Source organism: Solea senegalensis, linkage group LG9 (assembly GCF_019176455.1).
Source record: "Solea senegalensis isolate Sse05_10M linkage group LG9, IFAPA_SoseM_1, whole genome shotgun sequence".
NCBI classification, from domain to species: Eukaryota; Metazoa; Chordata; class Actinopteri; order Pleuronectiformes; family Soleidae; genus Solea; species Solea senegalensis.
The window spans coordinates 16,706,156-16,729,706 of record NC_058029.1 but is presented as its reverse complement, the minus strand read 5'-3'; the positions used below and the strand labels follow the sequence as shown (position 1 = coordinate 16,729,706).

The following is a 23,551-nucleotide window of genomic DNA, read 5'->3' as shown; positions in this document are numbered from 1 at the left end:
TTATCATTATTATTATTATTATTATTATTATTATTATCATTATTATTGTTCTCCTATTCATATGTGTGCATGCTCTGCAGAACATTGTTTGACTGGTGTGAATGTTTTAAAATCACAATGAGAATAATAATAATAATAATAACAACAATAATGATAATAATGAAAATCAGTGCTAATCTGAACCACAAACTTGCATTCATCTTTAGTGTATGAATGAGCTCAGGAGGTTCTATACAATAAGGTCAGTGTATTATGACGACAGACTCAAGAGACCCTCACACAGTTTAATTACACCAGATTAGTGCAATAATATATAAAAATCTCTTTATAACGTACTGTAATTACTATCATTATCCAATTAAACTGATATGATGGTGCTACTGGAATGTTGGTGGTTTTTATAATCCCTGTGCTGTTGCTTCAAATCCATTAGCAAAACCAGAATATCATAATTGTCTCCTCACAAAAATAACTCCCGGTTCTCTGGCACCATGATTGAATACATTACATATACATGCTATGGTTTAATACAAATTGATTCCATTTTTGATTTATTAGTTGGGGGGTTGGTCATGCACATTGTTTAAAGTGGTCCATATGTGTAACTTCTGAGAAGAGTTCAGTATTCAAGGCTTTCTCAACTTGACCTCACACTATATATTTATTGGCTTTAGGGTTTTGTTGTTTTTCTTTACAAGTGAACCTCAGTGCTGCATTTGAATGAGCAGGAGGTTTGAAGAAAGTGTTTTTCTCCCCGTAATGACTCCACAAAGAAAAGAAAACAATTGTGAATATGGCATCCAAAAATATGATTCAATGTGGTGCATTGAAAGTCAAAAACCAAAACACTGACTGTGTTTAGCCCCAGGTGTCTCTACAGTGCAGGTGAAGATGCCAGGTTGTGGAAATCAGAGTGAAACATTTTTGTTTTGGTAAAAACGGCAAATTAAAAATTGAGCAGTAACACTGAAAAACTAATTCACAAAATATTTGTATCCATACAATTTATGACAAAGTTAATTTGATTTAATTTAATTTAAATTCCCATGAGTTGGAATATAGTTGTCATAGTTAAACATATCTTCAACATATCTTTAACAGCACTAGATCAAGCTTTCATGCCTTTTCTCACATAAAAAGGGGCACATAAAAAATGTATTGGGGACATTAATTTGACCTGATTTTAAATAAAAGCCTTTTCACCAGAGGAGCAATACAATCACAAACCACAGTCAGCCATCATCTTCTGCTCACTCACCCAGTAATCAGTTTAGATATGAAGCACTCAATTATAGTAGCACAACACTGAACACACAACACTGATGCAAAAAAATGTAACTTTAACCCAAATACTACACGCAGCTTACTGAAATCCTATTACAGAAGTAGGCATACCTAAATTTCAGTTTATGTAGCTATTTTATGACGTAACCGCTGCATGTAGTGATTGGTTTCAACTGTTTCTCTGATTCAGGACACTATAATACATAGATTTATGTGCTTATAATGCTAATCACCATTTTAAATATAGGTGCAGTGTACACAACACAGGACAAATCAACCCATATTTCTTGCTGCACCAATTTCTACTCAGCACAACTACACTAAATCCCAACATGCATGACCTCAGAGCCTCACAAGAGGAATAAAATCAACTAGGCCATGGAGGCAGCCAGGACGGGAGCCGGCAGCTGCCAATCCCCTCAATGGGGCGCCGCTCCCTGTTAAACGGCAGAAGGCTGGACTTTAGCTCTGTCCCATAGCACCAGCAGAAGGATGGTTTATCTTGTCCAACTGGTATCTGGGTTACTGTGGTTAGCACAATCCTGGGGGAGCTAAGGACTCGCCATCTTTTAACCATTCATTTCTCCCATTCCTCACGTGCATTCCTTCTTTCATGTCTTTCTTCACAAATTATTTATCTTTTCCTCCTCTTTCACAATCCCCACATCCCCCTTCTTTTTGCATCCCTCTGTATTTTTCATCACCTCCTTTAAACTCAACTGCAGATGCTCTTGTTTTTACGTCTCCATTTGATCGCTGCGTCCTATTGAACAGCCTCTCTTCCTTCCTCCCTCCATCTCAGCTTTCGCGCAATTTCCTCTGCCCCATCTCTCTTTCTAAATGGTGGTAATTTATCTGTAAGTATGGGTGCGTGTGTGTGTGAGTGCGATCCAAGTTGTTCCACTGACATCAAACCTTCAAGTGCAAATAAAGCCACTTTTACACTTTTATTCAGCATCCTATGTGCAGCTCAGTATGACCATAACCCTGGCAAATGAACAGATATTAATTCACATTTTTTCTTCACACAAAATCAAATCATAAACAAAACAGCTAAAAGAGGGGAAGGATTCATGCACATCGGTCTGGTCGGTGACGTGGTTCTATGACATCCAAGAGTATAAACATGGTGTTCAACAAACTGACAGTCATTGGTCATAGTTTTAGTGACGTTCACACAGCTCTACTTTATACTGATTGCACTTTATTATTATGCAGCACTTTATAGTGCTTATTGCTTGGTGGCTTTTCTTCATTCTCTAGTGGCCTCCAAGACCTCAAAATAATAGCCTTTCATTAGCAATGACAGACATCATTAATAATGAACCTCTCCCAAAGCACAGTGTGATGAAGAAAACAAATTAGATTCACATCACTGTCTGATTCAGACTCTACTGCTGTGTCTTCCATGAGGGTAAACTGAATTTTACATTTAGTGTGAAGGAATTCTGTGGCATAAACATATATATATATATGTTTAATACATACTTGGTAGGGGGTGCTGTGCATAGATGCAAGCCCCCTTACTCCAGCAGAGGGGGATGCAGCCGCTGTTCTCCATTTTTTTGGTACAGGGTCAGTTCCAAGTCTGGCCACGGGGTCCAGACAAAACACCCAGGACCCCAAAAACAGCATAGAGGCCAAGACTGGCTCCTGAACTGGATTGTAGGAAATCCCCGAAATATTACTTTGAATGCGCTGGTGATTTACAAATTGGGATATCCAAAAATGTTCCCGAAAAAAAACAGAAAGTGTTACTTGCTGGGTTGATACCTGACCTAGCACTGTGTACAGGTGTGACAAATAGCCACAGCAAGCATGAGGGAAACTCCCAGGCTTGTAAGTATCTCCTGTAAAGCTGGGAGCACGGCAGGAGGAAACAGAGGATTTCAAATATCCTTCACAATGTAAAATGTGATGACACAGTAAGTATCCACACTGCAGAATGAGAAAAAAACATCCATATCTTCTTGATGCTTTAGTAGCGACTCCATGTTGTAATGGTCGAAATCCAGCTGATAGAGATGCTCAAAATGTTTTCACCTTTATGCAGCACCGCAATAAAAGGTCTGACTCAGCTTCTCACAGCGGTCCAGCATGCAGAATTATTCCAAATCAAAGTTGTCCTGAACAACAGACTGGCGTTTTTCTTTTCCAACAGAAAGACACTAAAGCAGCAATGGCCGTATCCGTTGCAGGAATGTGAGCTACTGATCACAAGAACATGACTTCCTCTTCTGCATCCTGCTGAAACATCATATTAGGCTACTTCATGACTTGTGAAAGTAGCTTGGAGTCCTGGTTTAAGTAATCGATCCATCCAAGTCTATGTCATGACCTTTATCCAAGCTAAATATCTTCCCCATTCTGCAATGTGATATGCATTGAACCCTGTAAGGCAGGTCTTTCTTTGCTCCTTCACTTCAGGGAGATTGAGCCCTAATGGCAAACAAGGATTCAGTAGGTTGCTCAAGGACACTTCATGACGGTGTAAGCTTCACAAAACATTAACAAGACATTCAAGATTGACTTCTGTGGTTGTGGGATGATTTCCCATCAGGCTATCTTGCGGTCCACTAAATTCCCACAATATATCAAATTCAGGTCTTCTGAAAAGCTGCTGGTCCAAGTAATCGATTCTATGTGAAATTTAGCTTCCCTGCAGCCTTGAATCTCAAGTCGCAGGTTACAAAATAACACCGATAGCCCCTCGCTGTCCAGACTTCATGTAATATTATCAAAGTAACATTTTCCAAGTAAGGTAGTAGGGGTTCTGTTTAGTAAATCCAAAGTGTTATCTAAAGGATATCACAAGATGGATGAGGAAAAATAAGAAACTAGCATCAGTGAAGAAAGACAAAAATGTAGGGCAAAGAGGGACACAGAGAAATGGAGCATCGTGAGCAAGAGGTAGAGGCAGATGAGCCTGACCGACGTAGGAGAGAAAAAGGAGAGCAAAGACTGGTGAATAAGGATACGGAAATGAAAAAAGGAGAAAAGATGAACTGACAAAGAAAATTAGAATTTCAAAGAGAACAAATGAAGACAGTATGATGAAGAGCGAGAGCGGAGAAATCCCAGGGAGAAGTGGAACCTAACATCCTTATTTCTTTCCACTGCTCAGAGCCTGCGGTAGTTGACCAGTTCAGAGCAGGTGTCTGATGTCAGAGACAGACATACAGTGGCAGAGACCTGCAAGGTGAGGTGAAGCAAAAACAAAATAGCAAAACGAAGCGAAAAAAGCCGTGATGCAAAGCCATGCAGGGTGGGGGGGAAAAAACATGAAGAGAAAATGATGTTTATGGCTCGATGCAATAAAATCCTTATCAAAGTCGGTCAGCTGTGCATCGTCAGGCTTCAGATGGCTTTTCCTCTACAGCTGCAGAAGAGCAACTAGATCACAACATTATTCCCAACCTCAAACACGCTCGCGCACACACACATACACACAGAATATCCAGTGCAATCTTTGAGTCAAATAAGAGACTGTAGAGTGAGAGTATGGGTTTTCAGAGAGAGGGAGAGCGAGTGAGCGCAAGAGAGAGAGAGTGAGTGTGTGTTCACAAGAGTGTGCATGTATGTAGGTGTGTTTGTGAGAGAAAGTCAGCAAGGTTTAAGTGAGTGTGTGAGCCAAGTGTTTTTCCTTTGCTGTATTTTCTGTATACCCTGCAAAAAGCTGCTCTGCTTAGTACCAGGCATAAGAATGGAAGGAGGGAGGGGGATGTTTGTGTTTGTGTGCGAGTGTGAGTGTGAGTACGTAGTGTATGTGTGTGGGTGTGTGTGTAGTGCAGAAAAGGAGAGAGGGTAAACATGGAGGAGACAAACTACTTGAAAAAAATAGTAACTGAGACTTGATGTATTGGTCAATACTTAAATAGTGCCAACAGGATGAAACTTTCTCTTTCTCTAAAAAACAAACATACACAAAGTTTGTGCAGCTATTCTTCTAAAGGACACTGCACTGACTTCCATTAATTTGGACAGCATAAGCAAAGTCTTATCACTAACCAATTAACACCTAATCCTCACGTTGACCCAACCACAATTCAAATATTAGCAACAAATGTAACCACTTCCTCATTAGGACCAGGATTTGGTCTCCAATGTTTATGCCAGAAACGATCCTAAAGAAGAAATACAAGTACACACAGTTTTAGCAGGATCAGAGATTAGCCACCGCAAACACATTCCACGCTTTGACCTTTCACAGCACTTTCCCTCTGACTATTAATTATCACTCCACCCTGTCTGATGTCTGTCTGCCTGCAGAGTCCACAGGTCTCTGCTGCCCCCTGTCCTTCCTCCCTGTCCCCTTCCCTTCCCTTTCTTCACCTCTCCACATATAATTCTAGTTATTCACTGGGAGTGCAAATAAACATCAAATCTGATGTGCCACAACAAAAAAAGGTTGATATGGTCAAAGTTTACGTAGACTGTGACTTTGCTCTGAAAATCTTCTGTGTTAATGTAGACTTCGTCACTCACTAATAACGTCACCTGACCACGTCCTTTGCTTCAGTCATAATTCCTATAGCAGTCCATCATTTTTTTTCTTCTCAGTAATACTGAGAATGAGTGTTTTCCCAGGACTGTTCGAGAGCATCATCGACACCTAATGGTTTCAGACAACATCAAAATGAACCTCATCTTTGGAAACGTCTCCCAGAGGACATTGATCAAAGCTAAGGATGCAATAGTTTGAATGATTATGTTTTGGTATTTTTTTCCCCAGGCACAACAAATTCCCAGCTCCAAATACACAACATCCTGCTCAAAGACAAATGACCAGTTGTTACCTAGCAACGGCTGAAGAGAGAGAGCGAGAGAGAGAGAGAGAGCGAGAGAGAGAGAGAGAGCGACTGGAGCTAAGGATCATAAGATGTCTTTAAAATACCTCTGAAATGTTTCAGCTTTGCCTACAACTACTTAGAAAAATAGTTGACAGTTGAGTCTCACTCATCCCCATTGATTCTGGATCGTAATCTCAGGCAGACACACTTGGTTCAAACACGACAGATGACCAGAAGCGATCCCACCAATTATGAAATGCGCAACTGAGATTGACATGTTTTATTGCATTTGTATTTAAACACTGCATGTGCTCAGTGCCACCAAGGGAATTAGAATTACATTTGAATCCAACATTTAATAGTAAGCTTTTAATTTCTATAATTTACTGGCAGGTAGTTCAAAAACACACACACACACCCAAAAAGATTCAATTTGTACTCACCAGCGTAGTATGATATTCTGGAAATATCTGAAAGCAACAAAAAAAAAGAGGATTTTACTTTAATAATTTCGTGAAGACAATTTTGTTCTGAATTATTGAAATAGATCTTCCTGTCTTGGATTAATTCATGGTATCAGTGATATTTAGGATGCATAATGAATTCTCATTTTTCATCATGCTGTGCAATAAGCATCTCCTTTTCCCTCCACACAACAAAAAGGGAGAGCAAAAAGTGGAGGAAAAAAAGAGAGGGATGTATATGGAGAGAAGGGTAAAGTAAACAAGCAACAGGATCAGTGGAAGAAATCAAGATGAGTGCCATTAATTATAAATTAATCACATCACGTTCATTCATCAGAACAAATCTTTGAATCAGTTTCTGTTTCCTGAATGACTGATCAGTGTCGTGTCATAACCAACACAGGGAGGAAATTTATCACTTGGGAGTCCAACTGTGCAATCAATAATTACAAGTTTTACTGCTTAATTTGACAAATAAGAGTCAACGTCCGAGCACAAACCACTGGTGTCAAGCTCTAATGAATCAGGAGCATCTGATATGTGGTGGCATTCCAGACAGCCAGAGCAAGACAAGAATCATGACAGAGCAGAATTTATTTGCTCTGTCATGCAACACATACTGACTTCATCCAGAACGATGTAGTTCTGTCTCATAAATCCTGCATCAACTTATTCTCACCGCATCTCTGTCCCAGCTTTTCACTCGCTCTGTGCCACACTCGTGCATAAGAATAAAACCAAAATGAGCAACATGATGAAATGTCCGACACGCTGAAGCTACGCTGACATCTGTTACTAAGCAACAGACAGGGAGCAGGACTGATTTAGGAGGTTGCCAAGGCTTTGTCTTAAAAGATAATAGCTATGTGTCGATACCATATGGCCTGTGATTATTATATGTTCTGTGGTATATATAACAATATCCAATACTCTTATTACAGGAGATACATATGCAATTAATTAACACTCATTTTAGCCCATGAAAAAAATACAAACAGATATTTTTGCATTCAACACTTAGCTATGTCAAGATTTTTTTTTATTTTCACCAGGTTTAATTGTGAAATTAAATATATTCTAAAGAGGCGGAATAATAACTTTTTAAATTGATAGCACCGAGAAAATGTATGAGGTTGTATTTATTTATGTTTTTTAAATGGAGAGCAGTTCATGTAAATGTATTTCTTATATTCAAGTAAATTTAGTGACATTAATATACAAAAAAATATTTTTTTATTTTAGTACGGTTACCAACAATAACACACTGCAAACTTGTGCAGGACAAGATTTCAGCATGGAACTGGAATACAACACACGCATATACACATTTTACTTGGTTTGATTCACTGCTGCTCAGTGTGTTTTGCCATTCCACACAATTTCCCCTAATCACATAATCCAATTTGTTCCTGGCAGAGTTGTGTCCAATATGTCTACTACAAGGAAGATACCATTAACAAAAAGCAACACCACCAATGCTGGCATTAGTTTCCATCTCTTTCACTCCGACACTAACAGTAACTTGTGAAAAATGTTTACTGAGCCTGGACTGGCACTACATTTAGGATTTGATTTGGTGTTAAAATATACAAAATTCTGACGCGCTAATGCGCTAGAAACTAGAACGTTATCACATTTTGCTTACACATTTCATGTGTCAAATACCATAAGTGTGAAAACATGCACATCACCTGTGAGTCTGAACAATCCACTTGGCAAGAGACATTTCTCCTTTTAACCAAAAGAAGAACTGGCCTGCTCTAAACCCAACTTTGATCTTTCACATCCACAAATGACGACTTGAAACTGGAACCTATGATTTAAACAATTCTGAAACATCTGTCACTGGTACTGCTTAAAACAGTTTCCCTTGCATATAAACACTTCTTCCTCCTACTCCCTCACATTTTCCACCTCATGCTCTCTCTCTCTGTCTCTCTCTCAGCGTCTCTTGTTCTCTCTCCCACTCAGTGTAGTAGAAAACTATTGCCTCTGGGTGTAAACCATAGAGGCTACGCTACTGATGACACCATACTAAGGACATTGCACAACACCATTCTCATCAGGAAAACAGCCTTTTGCAGCTCCTCTGCACTGAGAAGCCCTTCACAATAGAGTGGTGCAAAACTAGATTTGCTATGGGAATTAACAGGAATTAAGAGTTAAACTGGACATTTTCGAAAAACTGAAGGTTGGGAATAGAGCTGCAAGTAACAATTATTTTCATAATCGATTAATCTATCGAGAAATTTCTCGATCAATCAAGTAATTGTTTGTTGTTTTCAAACCTGAAAACTATAATATTCTCAAATGTCTTGTTTTGTCCACAAACCAAAAAAAAAATCAAACTGATTATGTAAATAATGTATGATTCATTTGGTAATTGATTAATAATCGAGTATTCTAGTAATTGTTTCAGCCCAAGTTGGGAACATGAATACAGTTTGTAAATATTGCACCATATTCTTGGCTAAAACAATCAGATTTGATGCAAATACAGTTGAATATCAATGCTATTCCTCAATCACAGGCACTACTTACTGCTGCAGGGCTATTGAGGCCACACCCACTGCACGCAATATGCATTCCCCCATCACATGACATCACAGATGATTTCTAGAAACTTAGTGAAGCTACACCATTGAGCCCATTGATGGTAAGTAATTATTTATGTGTAAATATTGTAGTAAGAACATACTTGAAGAATGCCACTTATCCAAAATGTCCAGTTAACTGTCATTATTTCTCATAAATTCCTGATTAAAGTTCCCATGGAGAGTTTCTGGACATTTCCCAAGGGTTTTCTGCCCTTTTCAAGCCTATGCTAATCTGAGTGCAACATCAGAGAGGAGAATAAAGTCACCACAGTGGCTACAGCAGCTTTAATGAGGAAGCTCAATAGGTCATACAAAACATCTTTGTAGTATCTGAACTACTGCAGTGATGACAGGGAGGTGAGGCAGAGAACTCGCTCTGATTTACAGAGTGCCCTTTTCCACGTCTGTTTTTTTTATATTTGGACTTCTGCTAATGTCAACATTTTCATATGTTGTCTTTAGTGTCACTTTAAATTACATGGTCCATCTGAATATCCCAAAGCAATTTTTATCTTAATTTGGACCTTATACTTTTATCATTGTAATTAAAAAATAAAATTCAGATATTTGACAAACTTTAACTATATTTGAAGTCTTTTTTTATTGTTATTAAATGATGACGTATGAAGATGGTGTATTTGTGCAGTGGACCAAATACACCAATAATGTCAACCACAATTTAAAGAGTAATATGCTTCCAACTGCTTAAAAACCACCCACAGTTTTTACAGAACAGCAGCATGCAGCATCAGATTTATGCTCAGCTGTTAATGTCATTTTCCTCCAAATTCCAAATTTATAGTTTTTATATTTTTTTTTACACAAACAGCCTTTTTATAAGCAATTTTATGCTAACTTCCTATAGCATTTAAAGTTCAGCGAGATAAACACAAATTAGAAAACCTGGCATTTCAATGCACAAACGGATGTTGCCTGGCATAGGCCTGTCAGAGGGAGGTGTTCTTACTTTTATTGTGGTGTTTTTTGTCTCATATTGCGATGACTAATTGTGATGTCAGTTGCAGGGGAATGTCAAATATGTCACATAAATATGTGTTGTTACGTAAACTATGACATTACATGTCATTTCAAAATCAAAAGTGCCTGGCTGTGAGCTGTGACCACACGGAATACGTTAAGCAAAATAGTGAGCTGTGGATGCAAATAGAGGAAGACTGACAATGACACGACACAAGCACATATTTCTTCTTTTCAAAGCCAACTACTGCATGGTCACAGCAAAACCAAATGTGAGGATATGAAAAAGAAACATTAATGTCATTAATGGCAAAAAGTAGCCAAAGAACAAATCTATCTGTACAATGTACATTTAAAAATAAACTGTATCTGAAAATGTGTTCCTGACATTTGGGATACTATTCAGTAAGTGTGAAGAAAATTACACAACCCAACAGGTATCTTAGCCATAACTGTTAGTGCAATAACAGAACACACGGCCTGAGGCACAGGATGGGTGTTGGAGGTAGGTCTCTCCTGGAATTCAATACAACACAAATAAGGTAAACCACAATTGTGGCAAGACACAAGACATAACTAAAAAGCACAAGGCAGACCTTTCCTTTATACATTTAAAATGATGTGTTGTCCTTTTATTTATGCTACAGTTACAGTCACACAATAGTTTTATTCCCATAGGCCTATGAGAACATAAAAAAACTGGCCATACTTTTGACCGCTGCTGTCAGTCGCACACCGACATGTAGCCTTGTGGACAAGAAAAGAGACATTTGATCTATGTTGCCTGTGGTTGTTTAGCTGCAGGTAAAGAAATTGGCTGCTTTACACTCTGGTACAGGTCAGACCAGATCTGGCTGTCCAAAAAGATTAGAAGATTGAAGATCAGTAAACATGCTCAGATGTCGCAGAGATGCATAAGTTGTGGACGTTATAGGCAGGTTTCCGGATGAATAGGATGAATGTGAAGGGTGCATAATTGCTCTATGTTCTATGCCTAGTGTTAAAAAGAGCAATAGAACCTTGCATTAGTGTATAGCAGTTAATATTTTGACGGTATCTCATGTGTCATTTTGAATGCTGTTTCTTGTTCGGCTGACTTAAAAGTTGTATCACAAATCAAATCACAGAGATCACAATCACAATAGATATTAAACCAAAATTGTTCAGCCCTAACATCATTCAAAATCTGCTCATAACATTTGTTCTGTGAGTTTCAATCACAAATGGACTGCATTAAATACCTGGAATAAATGTGCCGAGGAAGAGTCTCCCGTGCCCACTTGTGATCTGATCTCACTTTTCTATGCTTAATGGTAATACACTGTAGTGACTAATCAGTCCAATTTTAGCCACTCCGCTGGCTGCAGGCAAAGACCTGTTTTAACGCGCTTCAATGAATGGATGTCCAGGCAAACTTGGTCTTTGTGTTGAATTCCCTTTGTTTATTGATCATCTGCTTTAAAGGTGGATAAACTGGCGATGCAAGTATTTGTAAACGTGTCTAGTATAGTGGTGAAAACCGTGCAATCTCCCAGTAACTTGTACGTGATCAGTGAACCTAATGCAGCTGCACTTATTAAGACACAGCCATTCCCTGTGCGCCATCACCATAACAAATAATCAAGGTGTAAATATACACAAAAACCCGATAATCAGGATAAATGATCAGAAGCGACCAACGTTTTTTTTTGTTCATGGTAACAAAATGATGTTTTTAACAAGGCTGTACTGATGTGTCCGTTACAATGTGTTTGTGTGCGCGTGTCTGCTTACATGAGTGATTTAGGAAGAAGAGGTGGGAGGAGCTGACTGAATCAAAGCTTTACACACGTTGTTCTTACCATTTTGTAAAAATAAATCATGCAGTGATTAAAACCGTCACTTCAAAAAAATTCACATATGGACCCTGAAGAGTGTAGATATACTGAGAAACTGCAGCGGAGGACGACAGCTGACGAGGTCTTGTTGCGTCCCCAGGTCAGATTTTTGCAGATGCAAAAACATTTGGCCAAATGCATTTCCAGACCATTTCCAATTGTAGTTATGGGGATTGGATCTTAAGACAAGCCTTCAAACCTGTACTTAGCACTGTCCACTTGTGATCAGTTTACTCAAGATGAATGCTCATACCAGGTCAAACTGAGCCCTCAGTGCTCTCTGAAAGTCAGAGTGACAGGAGGAACATGAAGCGGTAGCACTAACCATTGTTACTTCACCATTGTGGCAATGTGAATTAGAACACCAATCCCAACAAAGACACCTTACATGACTGATACACGAGCCAAAAGAATAAACTCCATGTTAGGGACAGCACACAGACATGCCATGTGAGGAGGATCCACAAACATTCAGAACAAAAGTTACCATCTGTCATTGTCCATCTGTCAAATCTGTTAGAAAAAAAGCAACTGACCAGGTTTATCAAAAAGAAAACCAATCAGAGCGGCACCGTGTCAAAGCCTTCTACGTCTGTGTTTGTGTTCTACACTCTACCTGCCTGTGAAGTTTTCACATGCAACTGCTTGCACAGCGGTGAGCAGCACAAATTCCTTTCCAGCCCTCATCCTGCCAGACCCTCTACCTGCCTCGCACAGAGGACCCATACACCAGTCCAATCACAGACGAATGAATTCACTGAGCCATCAGTATGACTACATACCTCTATTGGTGCAGCCCAGGAAATCCCAGAACTGCATGTTAGTAATTGGTACACAGAGGACTGAGCCTCTGCTAAGTCACAGGCGGCCTGTATACGTTCCCCTTCTGTCTCTCCACTTCCTAGTTGTACTGTATGCTGTCACTTATAGGAGAGGGAAAACACCCGCCCACTGATTGTTTGGGACTGACGCACCTGGGGGCTGAGTTTCATTTTCAAATACCTGCCTCCTCCTACAAAAGACTTTTTTTCCTCACTGCCTCCTCACTACTTCTTTCTTTGCTTCTCAGCCTTATGTTACCCACCTTAATCTGTTCATCGATCCATCCTCACTGTCATTTACCTCATCCCTGCATCCTTAGATCAGTGGAAGTCATGACAGCAAAAAAAGTGAAACAAAAATACTGCAAAGTAAGCTTCTAATAAATAAAAATCCTGACTTGCAAATACATTTTAAGTGAAAATGTGTTATTGTGTAAGCACAATAATAAAGACATAAGAGAAAATTATAAATTGTGATATGCACGAATATAAATCTGATATATACATCAGCCGAGAAAAGCCACAAGTCACTGATGGATGAGCAATCTAGCAAATATTAACTAGGCTTCCAATAATCCAGACAGTGGAGTGGTTGTGTTGATCTGTGTGAAAATGTCAAGTGAAAGTGGAATTTAAGTTTAGGAAAATCTACATTTGTAAACAGTGGAAAGTGAATTGATATCACCCTTTTATTATTTTTAGCATTTTAATCTGTGTAGTTTTTAGTTGTTGACAGGACATGATGCATGAAAACTACAACAATACCAGTGGTAAAATTGCATCAACAAAAATCCCTGGTAACTTCACCATACATGAGGTCATCTTCATCGACAAATCTCATATACTGAGGAGGACTTAATCCATGAATTTCAAGGTAACGACTAATAACAATTAAAACATCAGCAATAGTAATTTCATCAACAATTGCATTAAAACGTCAGGGGACATAGTTTGGGTTCTGATCATCTGGTTTGACTGCTGGAGGGGGCAACAACCACATAAAGGCAGGAAACTAGATAGGAAATAGGCAGGAAAGCTAAAATGTAGACATGACATGGCAACTTTGACTACAGAAATCTCAGAAAACTCCATAAAAAGGAGACAGTCAAACAATATCCACAGTGAGTGACCAAGCATTTAAAAAAACATTTGTTTAAAGCATTATATATAGTGAGCTGTATTCCTTTAAACATCCTGACCAAATAAATACAATAAATACAAATATTAAGTATTGTGTGATTGAAAAGGGAGCAGGCAACCCCAAAACACTTGAGACGAAGTGCCTCCCTTTGTCTCAAGTAAGAATAAATCTCAGTGTGAGATGTTCAACCACACACATCTTATTTTTGGGGATAAATCCTCGTTGCTCTGCAGGACAGAAATGGTTTTTGGACCTTTGCACCTACAAGAGAATCACAGAGGGTGGGTTTCGGCCACTGCACCACTGTATGTTTGTTGGGAATACAAATGACTCCATGGCTTTAAAATAACCTCTATTCCATATAAATTCGGGTCACAACATTTCGTTGGAAATCCTAGAAGCGGCTCTTAAATACACATACATACACCACGCATGTTGCATTGACGTTAAACCTATTGTCCGAGTACGTGTGTGTAAGTGTAACCCTCCTTTAATGCTAAGCTAGCCCAGCTAACAGTGGGCTATTCCCACTCATTCTGCATCTATAAGTGGGATCAATACTCACCCGCTTTAGCCCTGGAGCCCAGCCGCACCTATTCTCCGCAACCGAGCACCTTCTCCGGCCAGTGTGTTTGAAATTTCACACATCCACGTGTGGTTATCCGAGCCCGGCTTGGTGGCTATATCACCCCGATATGACTCTGCCTCCCTGTGTGTTTTTGTCCACAACAGCGCCGTGCCAGGCTGTCGGTGTCCACTGATCCTAGCTGTTAGCACCGCTGCTGCTACCGCTGCTGTAGCTGCTAGATGTTTTCCAACATGGCTGCAGCTGGTAGTCTCACTGACAGGAGAGGGGCCATACGTGTCCAATGCCACTTCAAGGGCCCTCAAGTGTTTCTTATTATGTAACATCCACATTTCATTAATATTCTTTATATGAGGCGTGTATTTAAAGTAAAATAAGATATAAAATAGCATGAAGTGCATAAGTAAGAAACCTCAGTTTTACTCAAATCTGACATTTCACTGCACTGAATGTTGTTAATTGTGGTTGTAAAAATTTGAATGGTCATGAAAACATGAAGCACCTATTAAAGTGTAGCTAAACCACTTGTTCAGGTGTAAACCAGTGTATATGTGTAACTAGTGATGTTATTTGTTGACCCAGGTGCAAATCTTCACAGTTTAGTGTAAACTGGCTGAAATTATACACGTTCTCTATATATAATTTTCAGGATAATATTTCTTAACTTAATATTTAAGCAAAGATTTGCTCTGTAGTGATAGATGAAGAAAAAGATGTAGTTATAAAATGCTTTATGGCCTTAACACCCGTTAGATAGAGAAGAATTTCAAAAGATTTGAGGCATGACATCTAGTAATGATGTGTTGTGACTAAAAGTGTGTTTCCACAATGCATAAATATTGTGTATATATAGATCCTTGTTATTTACAGTCCTGACATAAGCAAACACTGAACAACACATGTGGCTTTTCATACCAATCTGCATGTTGTGCCTTCATTGCACTTAAAACAGGCTATAAACTAAATATCAAACACATTAAATGTGGAAATTTGACAGAATGAATCTAGTTTCTGAGAACAAAACTGTCTTGTCCTACATTATCAAGTAATATGTGGCTGTTACTGATTATCAAAAAAATAACAGGAGTCATCCTGACTAATCGGTCGACCTCTAATAATAGACTTGCAGTGTTATATCACCATGCTGGCAGGGCAGTCATTAAATCAGAAAAAAATTTAATTACACTAATACGGATGACATTTTACAGGTTTTTTTTTTACCCATATGCAGCCCTATGCACTACAATATAGTGGTGGAAAAAACACAGCTGCACGAGAGAGGATATCTCATGTATAAATTAAATCTGAAGAGAGTTCTGTCATATATTATTCAACAAAGTATCATAATAGAAGCCAAACAAAAGGGGCTTTGGCAGGGATGGCCCAAGCCTTTATGGGGCCCTAAGCTAAATTTGATTTGGGGTGCCCCCCCCACACCACCTAGGAGTAGTAAATGTTTGACTATTATTGATACACATGTAACTGCATTAATTACAGTTGTGTTATTTACACCAAACTAGTGTCATTCTTTTAAAGTAAAAGTAAAATCATAAAAGTGGCTTAGTATTAAGTTGCACTTTCATATTCTAAGTGAAGCACTAAGCGTGGTGATACTGAACGTGAATTAAACATGTAAACCAGTTTAATGACTTTGGTTTTTAAAACTTAAAGCCTATGCCTTGTGCCGCCTCTAGGCTTTGACATAAAAATGCAGACCGAGTACACACACACACACACATTCAAATGACATACCCACATACAAATGTACAAACAAAATGATTGTGACTTTGATGGCGACTGCCATTATGCTGTCTCTTTCACAACAGCAGCCTAAAACAATTCATCAGCTGACAGCCTACACACACACAATCCCACCTACTCACTCACACACACACAATGCATTCATGCACACAGCTTACATCAGTAGTCCAATTATATACTCTGCATTTACACATTTGGCAGACACACAGTTGGACAGCTGGGAGAAAAAAATATTATATTCAGTGCAAATGAATTCTGTTCTCTACAATTTAACATAATGGGAGAAAAGGGGAAATTAAATCAACCCCATTGGATCATGTTAGGATGATGTGTATTGCTACATTTCTACAACCAAGCTGACAAGAACAATGGTAAAGGAATGATGTTGTGAATGTACTCTCATTTATTACTGACATTAAAAGTAATGAAGCCCTTTTGGAAAATTTCCTCTATTGCTATCATTATTATTATTATTTAGATGTCACTGGAAAATACAGCTGTTCAGTGACTCAAGCTGAATCAAGCATGCACAACAATAAATGGGAAATAGCACATGGACAAAAAAGTATTATACAATAAATGCCATGGGTGAGTCTTTATTTGTATTCAAACACTTAAAACTATCATCTGACCCAGATAACCCATTCCACTAGTGCCATCTAGTGGAATTATAGTAGAAGTACACTATCTATCTATGTATCTATCTATCCATTCAGGTTGTATTATTAAAGCACAAATAACTGGCATGTGGAGAAAGCAAGTACAGAAAAGAGACCATAGTGTAATTTTTTTATGCAGGTCAAAATTTACGACTTTGTCTCTGAAACCAAATCCCAAAGCTTCTGCTGCTGATGGAACTCCTTTATCAATTGTAGGATCTCTGTAAATCACCTACCGTATTGTGAAAAAAATGAAAAAGATTATTCTGTTTTTTGTTTTAACAGTTGGAATAAATGAAGGTCGCAGGCTTTTTGTTTGCAGTACAAAGTTTAATCACTCATATCCACGACATGAAGTCAGTTCAAGATTAAATTGAATGTAACATTAACCGTACAAGAACGATGTAACTTTTGTTTTACACAGAACACCCCAAGCAAATCCAGCTCCAACTATTCTGTATCACTGCAGTTAATAATTCACACCTCAGCAGTTGCGAACATCAAGTTCCCACATGAGGAAACATTTTATTGGTAAATCACAGACATTGGCAAAGAAATAAGCAGAGTGTGGAGAGAAAAACAAATACAGTAAAGAAGAATATATGGGTAGAGGCATGGATTAACAGCTCAGCGCAGGTTTCACTTTAAGAGAGAAACGTGAGTGTGGAGGAGATACAGACGCAGTGGAATGGAGAGGGAGACAAGAGAGATGGAGATGAATCGCAGTGACCTGTGACCTTTCAGCTACTGTCTACTAGTGCAGATAAGGGCATTACCACGTAAAGGGAGGAAGAGAGGGGGGAAGATATGAGGTATAGTTTGAAGGAAGTGCATGGGATACTCTAGCATACTACTTGAGTGGACTTTGAGATGCTCTGGCTCGCACTGGACACGCTCTCTATGGAGACGTCGGTGTGCGATCGTCCACGTTTCTCGTTGGTGTGTGTGCGCCTGCGAGATCCTTCTACGGACGAGATGCTGGAGGTGGAGCTCGTTCTTGAGCGGAGTCTAGTCATAGTGGCGCTGGACACTATAGAGATAGAAGAGGAACACGTTGTGAATCTGCCTCTAAAATGTCCCATATTAATACAAATACAATGATATAATGGGATTTATTAATATATATATATATATATATATATATGTATATAAATATATCAGTTTCTTACAGTATCCCATGCCCTGGATGAAATATTTGAAGGCTTCGATAACTTTAGCAGGCTGTGGAGAGAAAGATGACAAGTGTTAAATGCATTTCCAACCAATCAAAGGTGGAGCTATGAGAGGGTAATCAACAAAGTAGAAAGTTAAAAAGTCACAGCCCACCTGATTCACCTGAGGAAGTCCTCCACAGTCTGCCATCTAGAAGAATGAAGCATGGACAGGTGTACAAAAGAGTATAAGATAATCAGTAAAAACACATCAAATGTTCTGTGGATGTTTGCATGGGTGCATTTTTCCCCATTCCTTGTTAATTTATATTTATTTATTATTACCTTGAGCAGTGTGGTTTTGGTGGGGTTGAGTTTAGAGTTGCATTCGACCACAGCCTCGACAGCTGGAGAACAGTCTCCTACAACCAGCAGAGTCTGGCACCTGTGACAACAAAACAAAACAAACCAAGGCATTATATAGAAAAAATAGTCCTATTTTAACTTGTTTGTGTCACAGGGAATTAAAATAACTCCGAGTTTTTACTAGGTATGTATTGGTATTGGTCAGATACTGGTAAAAATCAGACAGATAAAAATGTAAAATACAATACAAAAATATGAGATACCACATGCTTCACGATGCACAAACTGTAAAAATGTAAATACAAATCAGCAACAGCATTTTAGCTGAGTCATGTTGAGTGCTGTTTAGTCCTTCTCTATGGGGGAAGAATATTTGTTGCACAGTTGGAGAATTATGTCTTTGAAATAGCTTGAAATGCATCAGCACAAATGTATTATGAACAGCTTCATATTTGAAAAGGTCTACAATGACTGTATTGGACTGATATCGTTATCAGGAGTTTGGGATAATATCGGTATTAGACTCACAAAAGTGGTATCTCGCCGTCCCTATTTTTTTTTTTACAACAATCACTTGGATGCGTGGCAAAACATCTGGTTGTTTCTTACTCACTTGAGTGTCCTGACGTTAATGCTTCCTCCAGGAACAGGCCTCTCCACCTCCAGAGCGCTGCGGCTTTTGTAGGAGCGGAGAAACTGATTCACGTTGGACTCGTTCATCGTTGCGGTGATGTGGTGACGATACGTCCCAATGAGGTCATGGTTGGTCTGGATCTCCTCCTGAAAAGTCAGTTTGGTTAGCGTGTACAGTATATTTCCACTTGTCTTGTTGTCATGTGATAGAAGACTGATGATGTTCACCTGTCCAAACAGGTGTGAGATGACTGTGTCTGGGAGAGTGTGGGTCCATTCAGTGATCTGTAAATTGCACAAAATATGCACATTATCACACACAAATGGGACAATGTGTGGGTTCAACCAGGAGCAGCCGAGGTACACGATCAGTCAAATTCCAATATCTATCACCACTGATGTATGAGGGGGAGGAAACAAAACAACTGAGATGTTGATCCACATCCAGAATTCTGCAGAAGACAGCAACAACACACTTATACACACTATTCTTAATATAGAAGAGTTTACCTTGTTTGCCACAGTATCCATAAGTCCTTCAGCATTTGGGTTGATGTTGATCAGAAGTAATCCATCCACCATCTCAGGATGATTTAGCTACGCAGACATGCAAACACAGCAGTTGTTTCCCCTTAAAATCAAATGTTACAGTTCGCTCTCTAGGTTTTAAGGTTCTGTCCTCTCACTGTGTCATGTTGAAATGAATAAGAGTTGTGAACTTACAGCAAATTTCGCCAGGATGTAGGCTCCTGCTCCGACTCCCAGTCCGATCACACTGCCCAGTCTGCACAACAGACAGTTAAACGGACCAATCAGTCAGCGGTTCACTTGTTAATATGAAGGAGAGTCCAAATAAGAAGGTTTCGTAAATTAAGTGGGGCCTACCCAAAGTGTTTGACGACAGAGGGCAGTGCGTCAGACAGCTGGTCCATGGATGGATACGTGTACCTGAGAGATCATATACAGGGATGGGCAGTATGTGTTACACGTGCATTTAAATGAATTCCAAAAATAAAAATATTATTTGTATTTTATTGAGTAGATGAAAAAGCCTTCATATTTTGTACCAAAATGCTTAAATTTGTGTGTTTTAAAAATACTGTAAAATACTTATTTTGAGAGAGCATGGTACTTGGTGCCTACTTTAATTTGTCCGCACTCATTAAAATCACACATATCAACACACTGACTAGGTCACAAGCTTTCATGGATTGGCCTTTTTTAAATGTATAAATTATTTGTTCTCCATTTAGTCATCGGACGATAATAATTCATCTTTTCTAGACTTCATTTGTGTATGTTCTCATCACATGGTTTAGTGCTATGGTGTGAACAACTTGACAAGGTTATTCCTACCTCTAACTGTTTTTTGGCACTTTTAAAGTTAGAAATTATTGATCTTAATGATGGGCTTCAAAGTGTTTATGAAATTATTATATTGGATGTTACATTAAAATTTGAATTTACAATAATAAAGGTTGTGCACACAAAAAGCACAGTTTCAGCTATAGTACTTTTAGTGTTACATTTGATGTATTTTTACCCATGCGTGATCATATTTATCATCAATTATTACTGCCATATTTATAAAAAAAACAACAACTTTAATATAAATAGCAATAAAAGTAAGCCTGCTGTTGAAAATAAATAAATAAATAACTTACGCAGTCGGGAGAGTATTGGCTCCCTCATGTTGTCCGGGTGCTTCAACATGACAAACAGGTAGATGTCTGTTGATTTCCTGCATGTCTTCATGGTTGAACAACGTCTCAAAGCAGGTCTTATCTATGGGAAGTAAGGAAAAAAAAAGAAAATCACATCATGGTTTTGTTTGCAAAAGGTTATCTTGCAAGGGTATAGAAAGTGTAGAATAAGTATTATTGAAATCTATTATAGTATATATATATATATATATATATATATATATGTATATATATAAAAAAATGTACCTATATATTACAATATTTCAACGTTAGGTTGATGTGTAGTGTTTTCAGTGCTTCCTTGTTAAAGTTTGGCATTTGTTCTACTTGCATATTGAATATTGTTTCATTGTCAGTTTAAGAGGTGCGCCTTACGGTTCAGTCCAACATCGTGAAAGGTCAGGATGACTGGCCGGTTTGCCTTTGGAGTCCCTGTCATGATGCAGTGGACGCTCCCATACAGAGTCTCGACGAACTCCTCCTAAAAAACATAAAAACTGAGTTTAGCTGCAAAAGTTTGTGTTTCTTTTGATTCTTCAAACCATTTTTTACCATTTAGTAGAATCAACTTAAAATCATTATGATGCTGCTGCTTTTGTTTAGAGTCGGATTAAATTTGTTGTTAAATTTAAATCTTTTACTCATAAAACTTGACCGAAACACAGTAAGTAGGTTCAGGGCAGTGTAGGACTTTTATTTTCTCTGAAGGAAGTGATTTTGATGTTGAATTTTTGTCAATTTTATTTATTTTTTCAATCCCAACTTGCTCTGTTGGCGTGGGAATGAGACATGTCTCTTAAAATCCACTGTCTGATGATTGAATAAGACATTTATCTCTGGAAATTAGTAAAAAAAAGAAATGTATTTATTGGGTGAAGTGGCCCTTTAAACCTTTAAAAAAAAATAATAATTTTTTAGTGAAATTAAACAATATATAATTTTGACACTGTGACACTTCAGTGACTGACCAGTGATTTCTATAACCATGCAGACAAAAACTATGTGATAACAGATACAGGGCTAACAGAAGTGATACTCACAGTGATACTGGGCTCAAAGATAGAGTCACACTCATTCTCCTCCAGAACCATGGCAGCTGTGATGCAGAGCCGACCACAAAAGAAACAGGTTATTCTCCTTATTTGTATTCCTGGATATCGCCAGTCCTGCAATAACAAATTCTTTGATAGACTAAGTACAGTGTTGAGTCATCAGTGCTGTACAGTGAGTGTGTTGAGCTGCTTTATAAATCCTCTGACACTGATCTGTCTCTAAGCCCTAACTACAGCCGTCAACTGGCCTCTTCCTGTTTTAATCTGACCTCAGGCTGTTGTCAAAGACACACCACTGGATTTCTCATTCAGCACATCCAAACTGCAAAAAACACAACTTCACCGTATGATTTTAAACTTCTGTTTATTCAAGCTGACCTTATTTACTTTATTCATTTGACTTATGCATTAAAAAAACACACGAGGGATGTGATTTCTTAACTGTCATGTCACAGTGGTGCCAATAAAGTTCACAGGTTATTTTTGCCGTGCGGCATCAGGAGACCCACAAATACCTTCCGCCAGACTTTGAGCAGGTCAGCTGTCTAATCTCAGTGAGCCATCTGCTCCTCACAGCAAAAATATTCTCCTCCTGCCGGTCAGTAACCTTTACCCCCCTAATTAAGTATAATAACTTAATCTGAGGAGCTTCTCTGAATGATGTCTATCATGTGCTTCTTACACGTCTGTGAATACATGTGTGAATTTATTTTTGCTGTTTGGATTTATATTTCTATTTCATTTTCATTATTACTACTCTTTTTGCAAAAGCAGTGGACACACAGATATGCACTTTGTATATTACTGACTAATGTATAAGTCAATCTTTGCTCTAAATCCACTTTCAGACCAGGTTTCAGATTGTACAGAAAAGAAATCTAATGGTTCATTCACTGGACAATTAGTATTAGTTATTCACAAACAATATCATGTAATATAATGTGATTGTCAGGAGGTACAGAGCACTCTGAAACCTCACCTTCAGCTGCCTGAGCTAGTTTTACTTATTCACAATTTATTATCCTGTGTTCAGAGGTGGAAAGTAACAAATGACATTTACTCACGTTACTGTAATTGTGTAGGTTTTTTGTATTCATTTTGTAATTTTACTTTTACTAGTAAACAATATGGCCTGAACTTTTGGCAGCGAAAGATGAGGACAGTTTTGACTGATACATTATGTTTACATGTTTTGTTTTGTCAGCACTTTTAATTTGTAAAGGTTTGGCCTTTAATTAAAAACAATGCATGTGAGATTTGTGTCCCCTTGTGCTTTTTGCACGACACAAGAAAGAACCCCAACCTTGTTTAAAAAGTAACTAAGTAACTTTTACTCTGAGTACATTTTAAAAAGCTACTTTTTTACTTTGACTTGAGTACATGTTTAGACCAGTACTTTTACTTTTTTCAATTTTATCAAAATACCTTTACTTATATTTCAGTACTCTTTCCACTTTGCCTATTTTTTGACACCTATATACTTCTTATATATCTAATTCTATTTTGTGCATATTTTCTTTATGTAACTTTATTCACTAAACATTTCTTCCTCATCATACTACTTTGTAAAGTTGAGGCGACACTGGGAACAAAGAATTTCATTACTGGTTATAACAATAATAATAATGCATTGTTATCGAGCGTATGACAATAAAGTATCTTGAATCTTGAATTTTGTCATGCAAGTG

General features: G+C 38.2%; 2 protein-coding genes across 11 annotated transcripts in view; both read right to left on the bottom strand.

Moving 5' to 3' along the window:
• LOC122774131 (focal adhesion kinase 1-like) overlaps window positions 1-14,762 on the bottom strand; it is a 55,019-nt gene extending 40,257 nt beyond the window's left edge. For 2 of the 10 annotated variants that reach the window (XM_044033165.1, XM_044033166.1), the window contains exon 1: window positions 2,773-2,988. In XM_044033165.1, the coding sequence (XP_043889100.1) occupies window positions 2,773-2,845 (73 nt within the window). In that variant the 5' untranslated portion in view covers window positions 2,846-2,988. Of the gene's footprint in view, window positions 1-2,772; window positions 3,870-6,517; window positions 6,545-12,772; window positions 12,877-14,517 lie in introns of those variants that run through there. The other 8 variants (XM_044033171.1, XM_044033172.1, XM_044033167.1 and 5 more) reach the window with 7 other exon arrangements.
• Window positions 14,763-17,449: 2,687 nt separating this feature from the next.
• On the bottom strand, window positions 17,450-22,044 carry LOC122774160 (protein NDRG1-like). Its single transcript, XM_044033217.1, has 12 exons — window positions 21,852-22,044; window positions 21,187-21,292; window positions 20,773-20,893; window positions 19,994-20,056; window positions 19,832-19,892; window positions 19,619-19,705; window positions 19,337-19,393; window positions 19,089-19,255; window positions 18,455-18,554; window positions 18,285-18,320; window positions 18,128-18,179; window positions 17,450-17,988 (listed from the first exon to the last, which is right to left on the bottom strand). Exons 1-12 carry the CDS (start codon window positions 21,900-21,902, stop codon window positions 17,801-17,803), a joined length of 1,089 nt encoding a protein of 362 aa, XP_043889152.1. The 5' UTR covers window positions 21,903-22,044; the 3' UTR covers window positions 17,450-17,800.
• Between the last annotated feature and the right edge of the window lie 1,507 nt (window positions 22,045-23,551).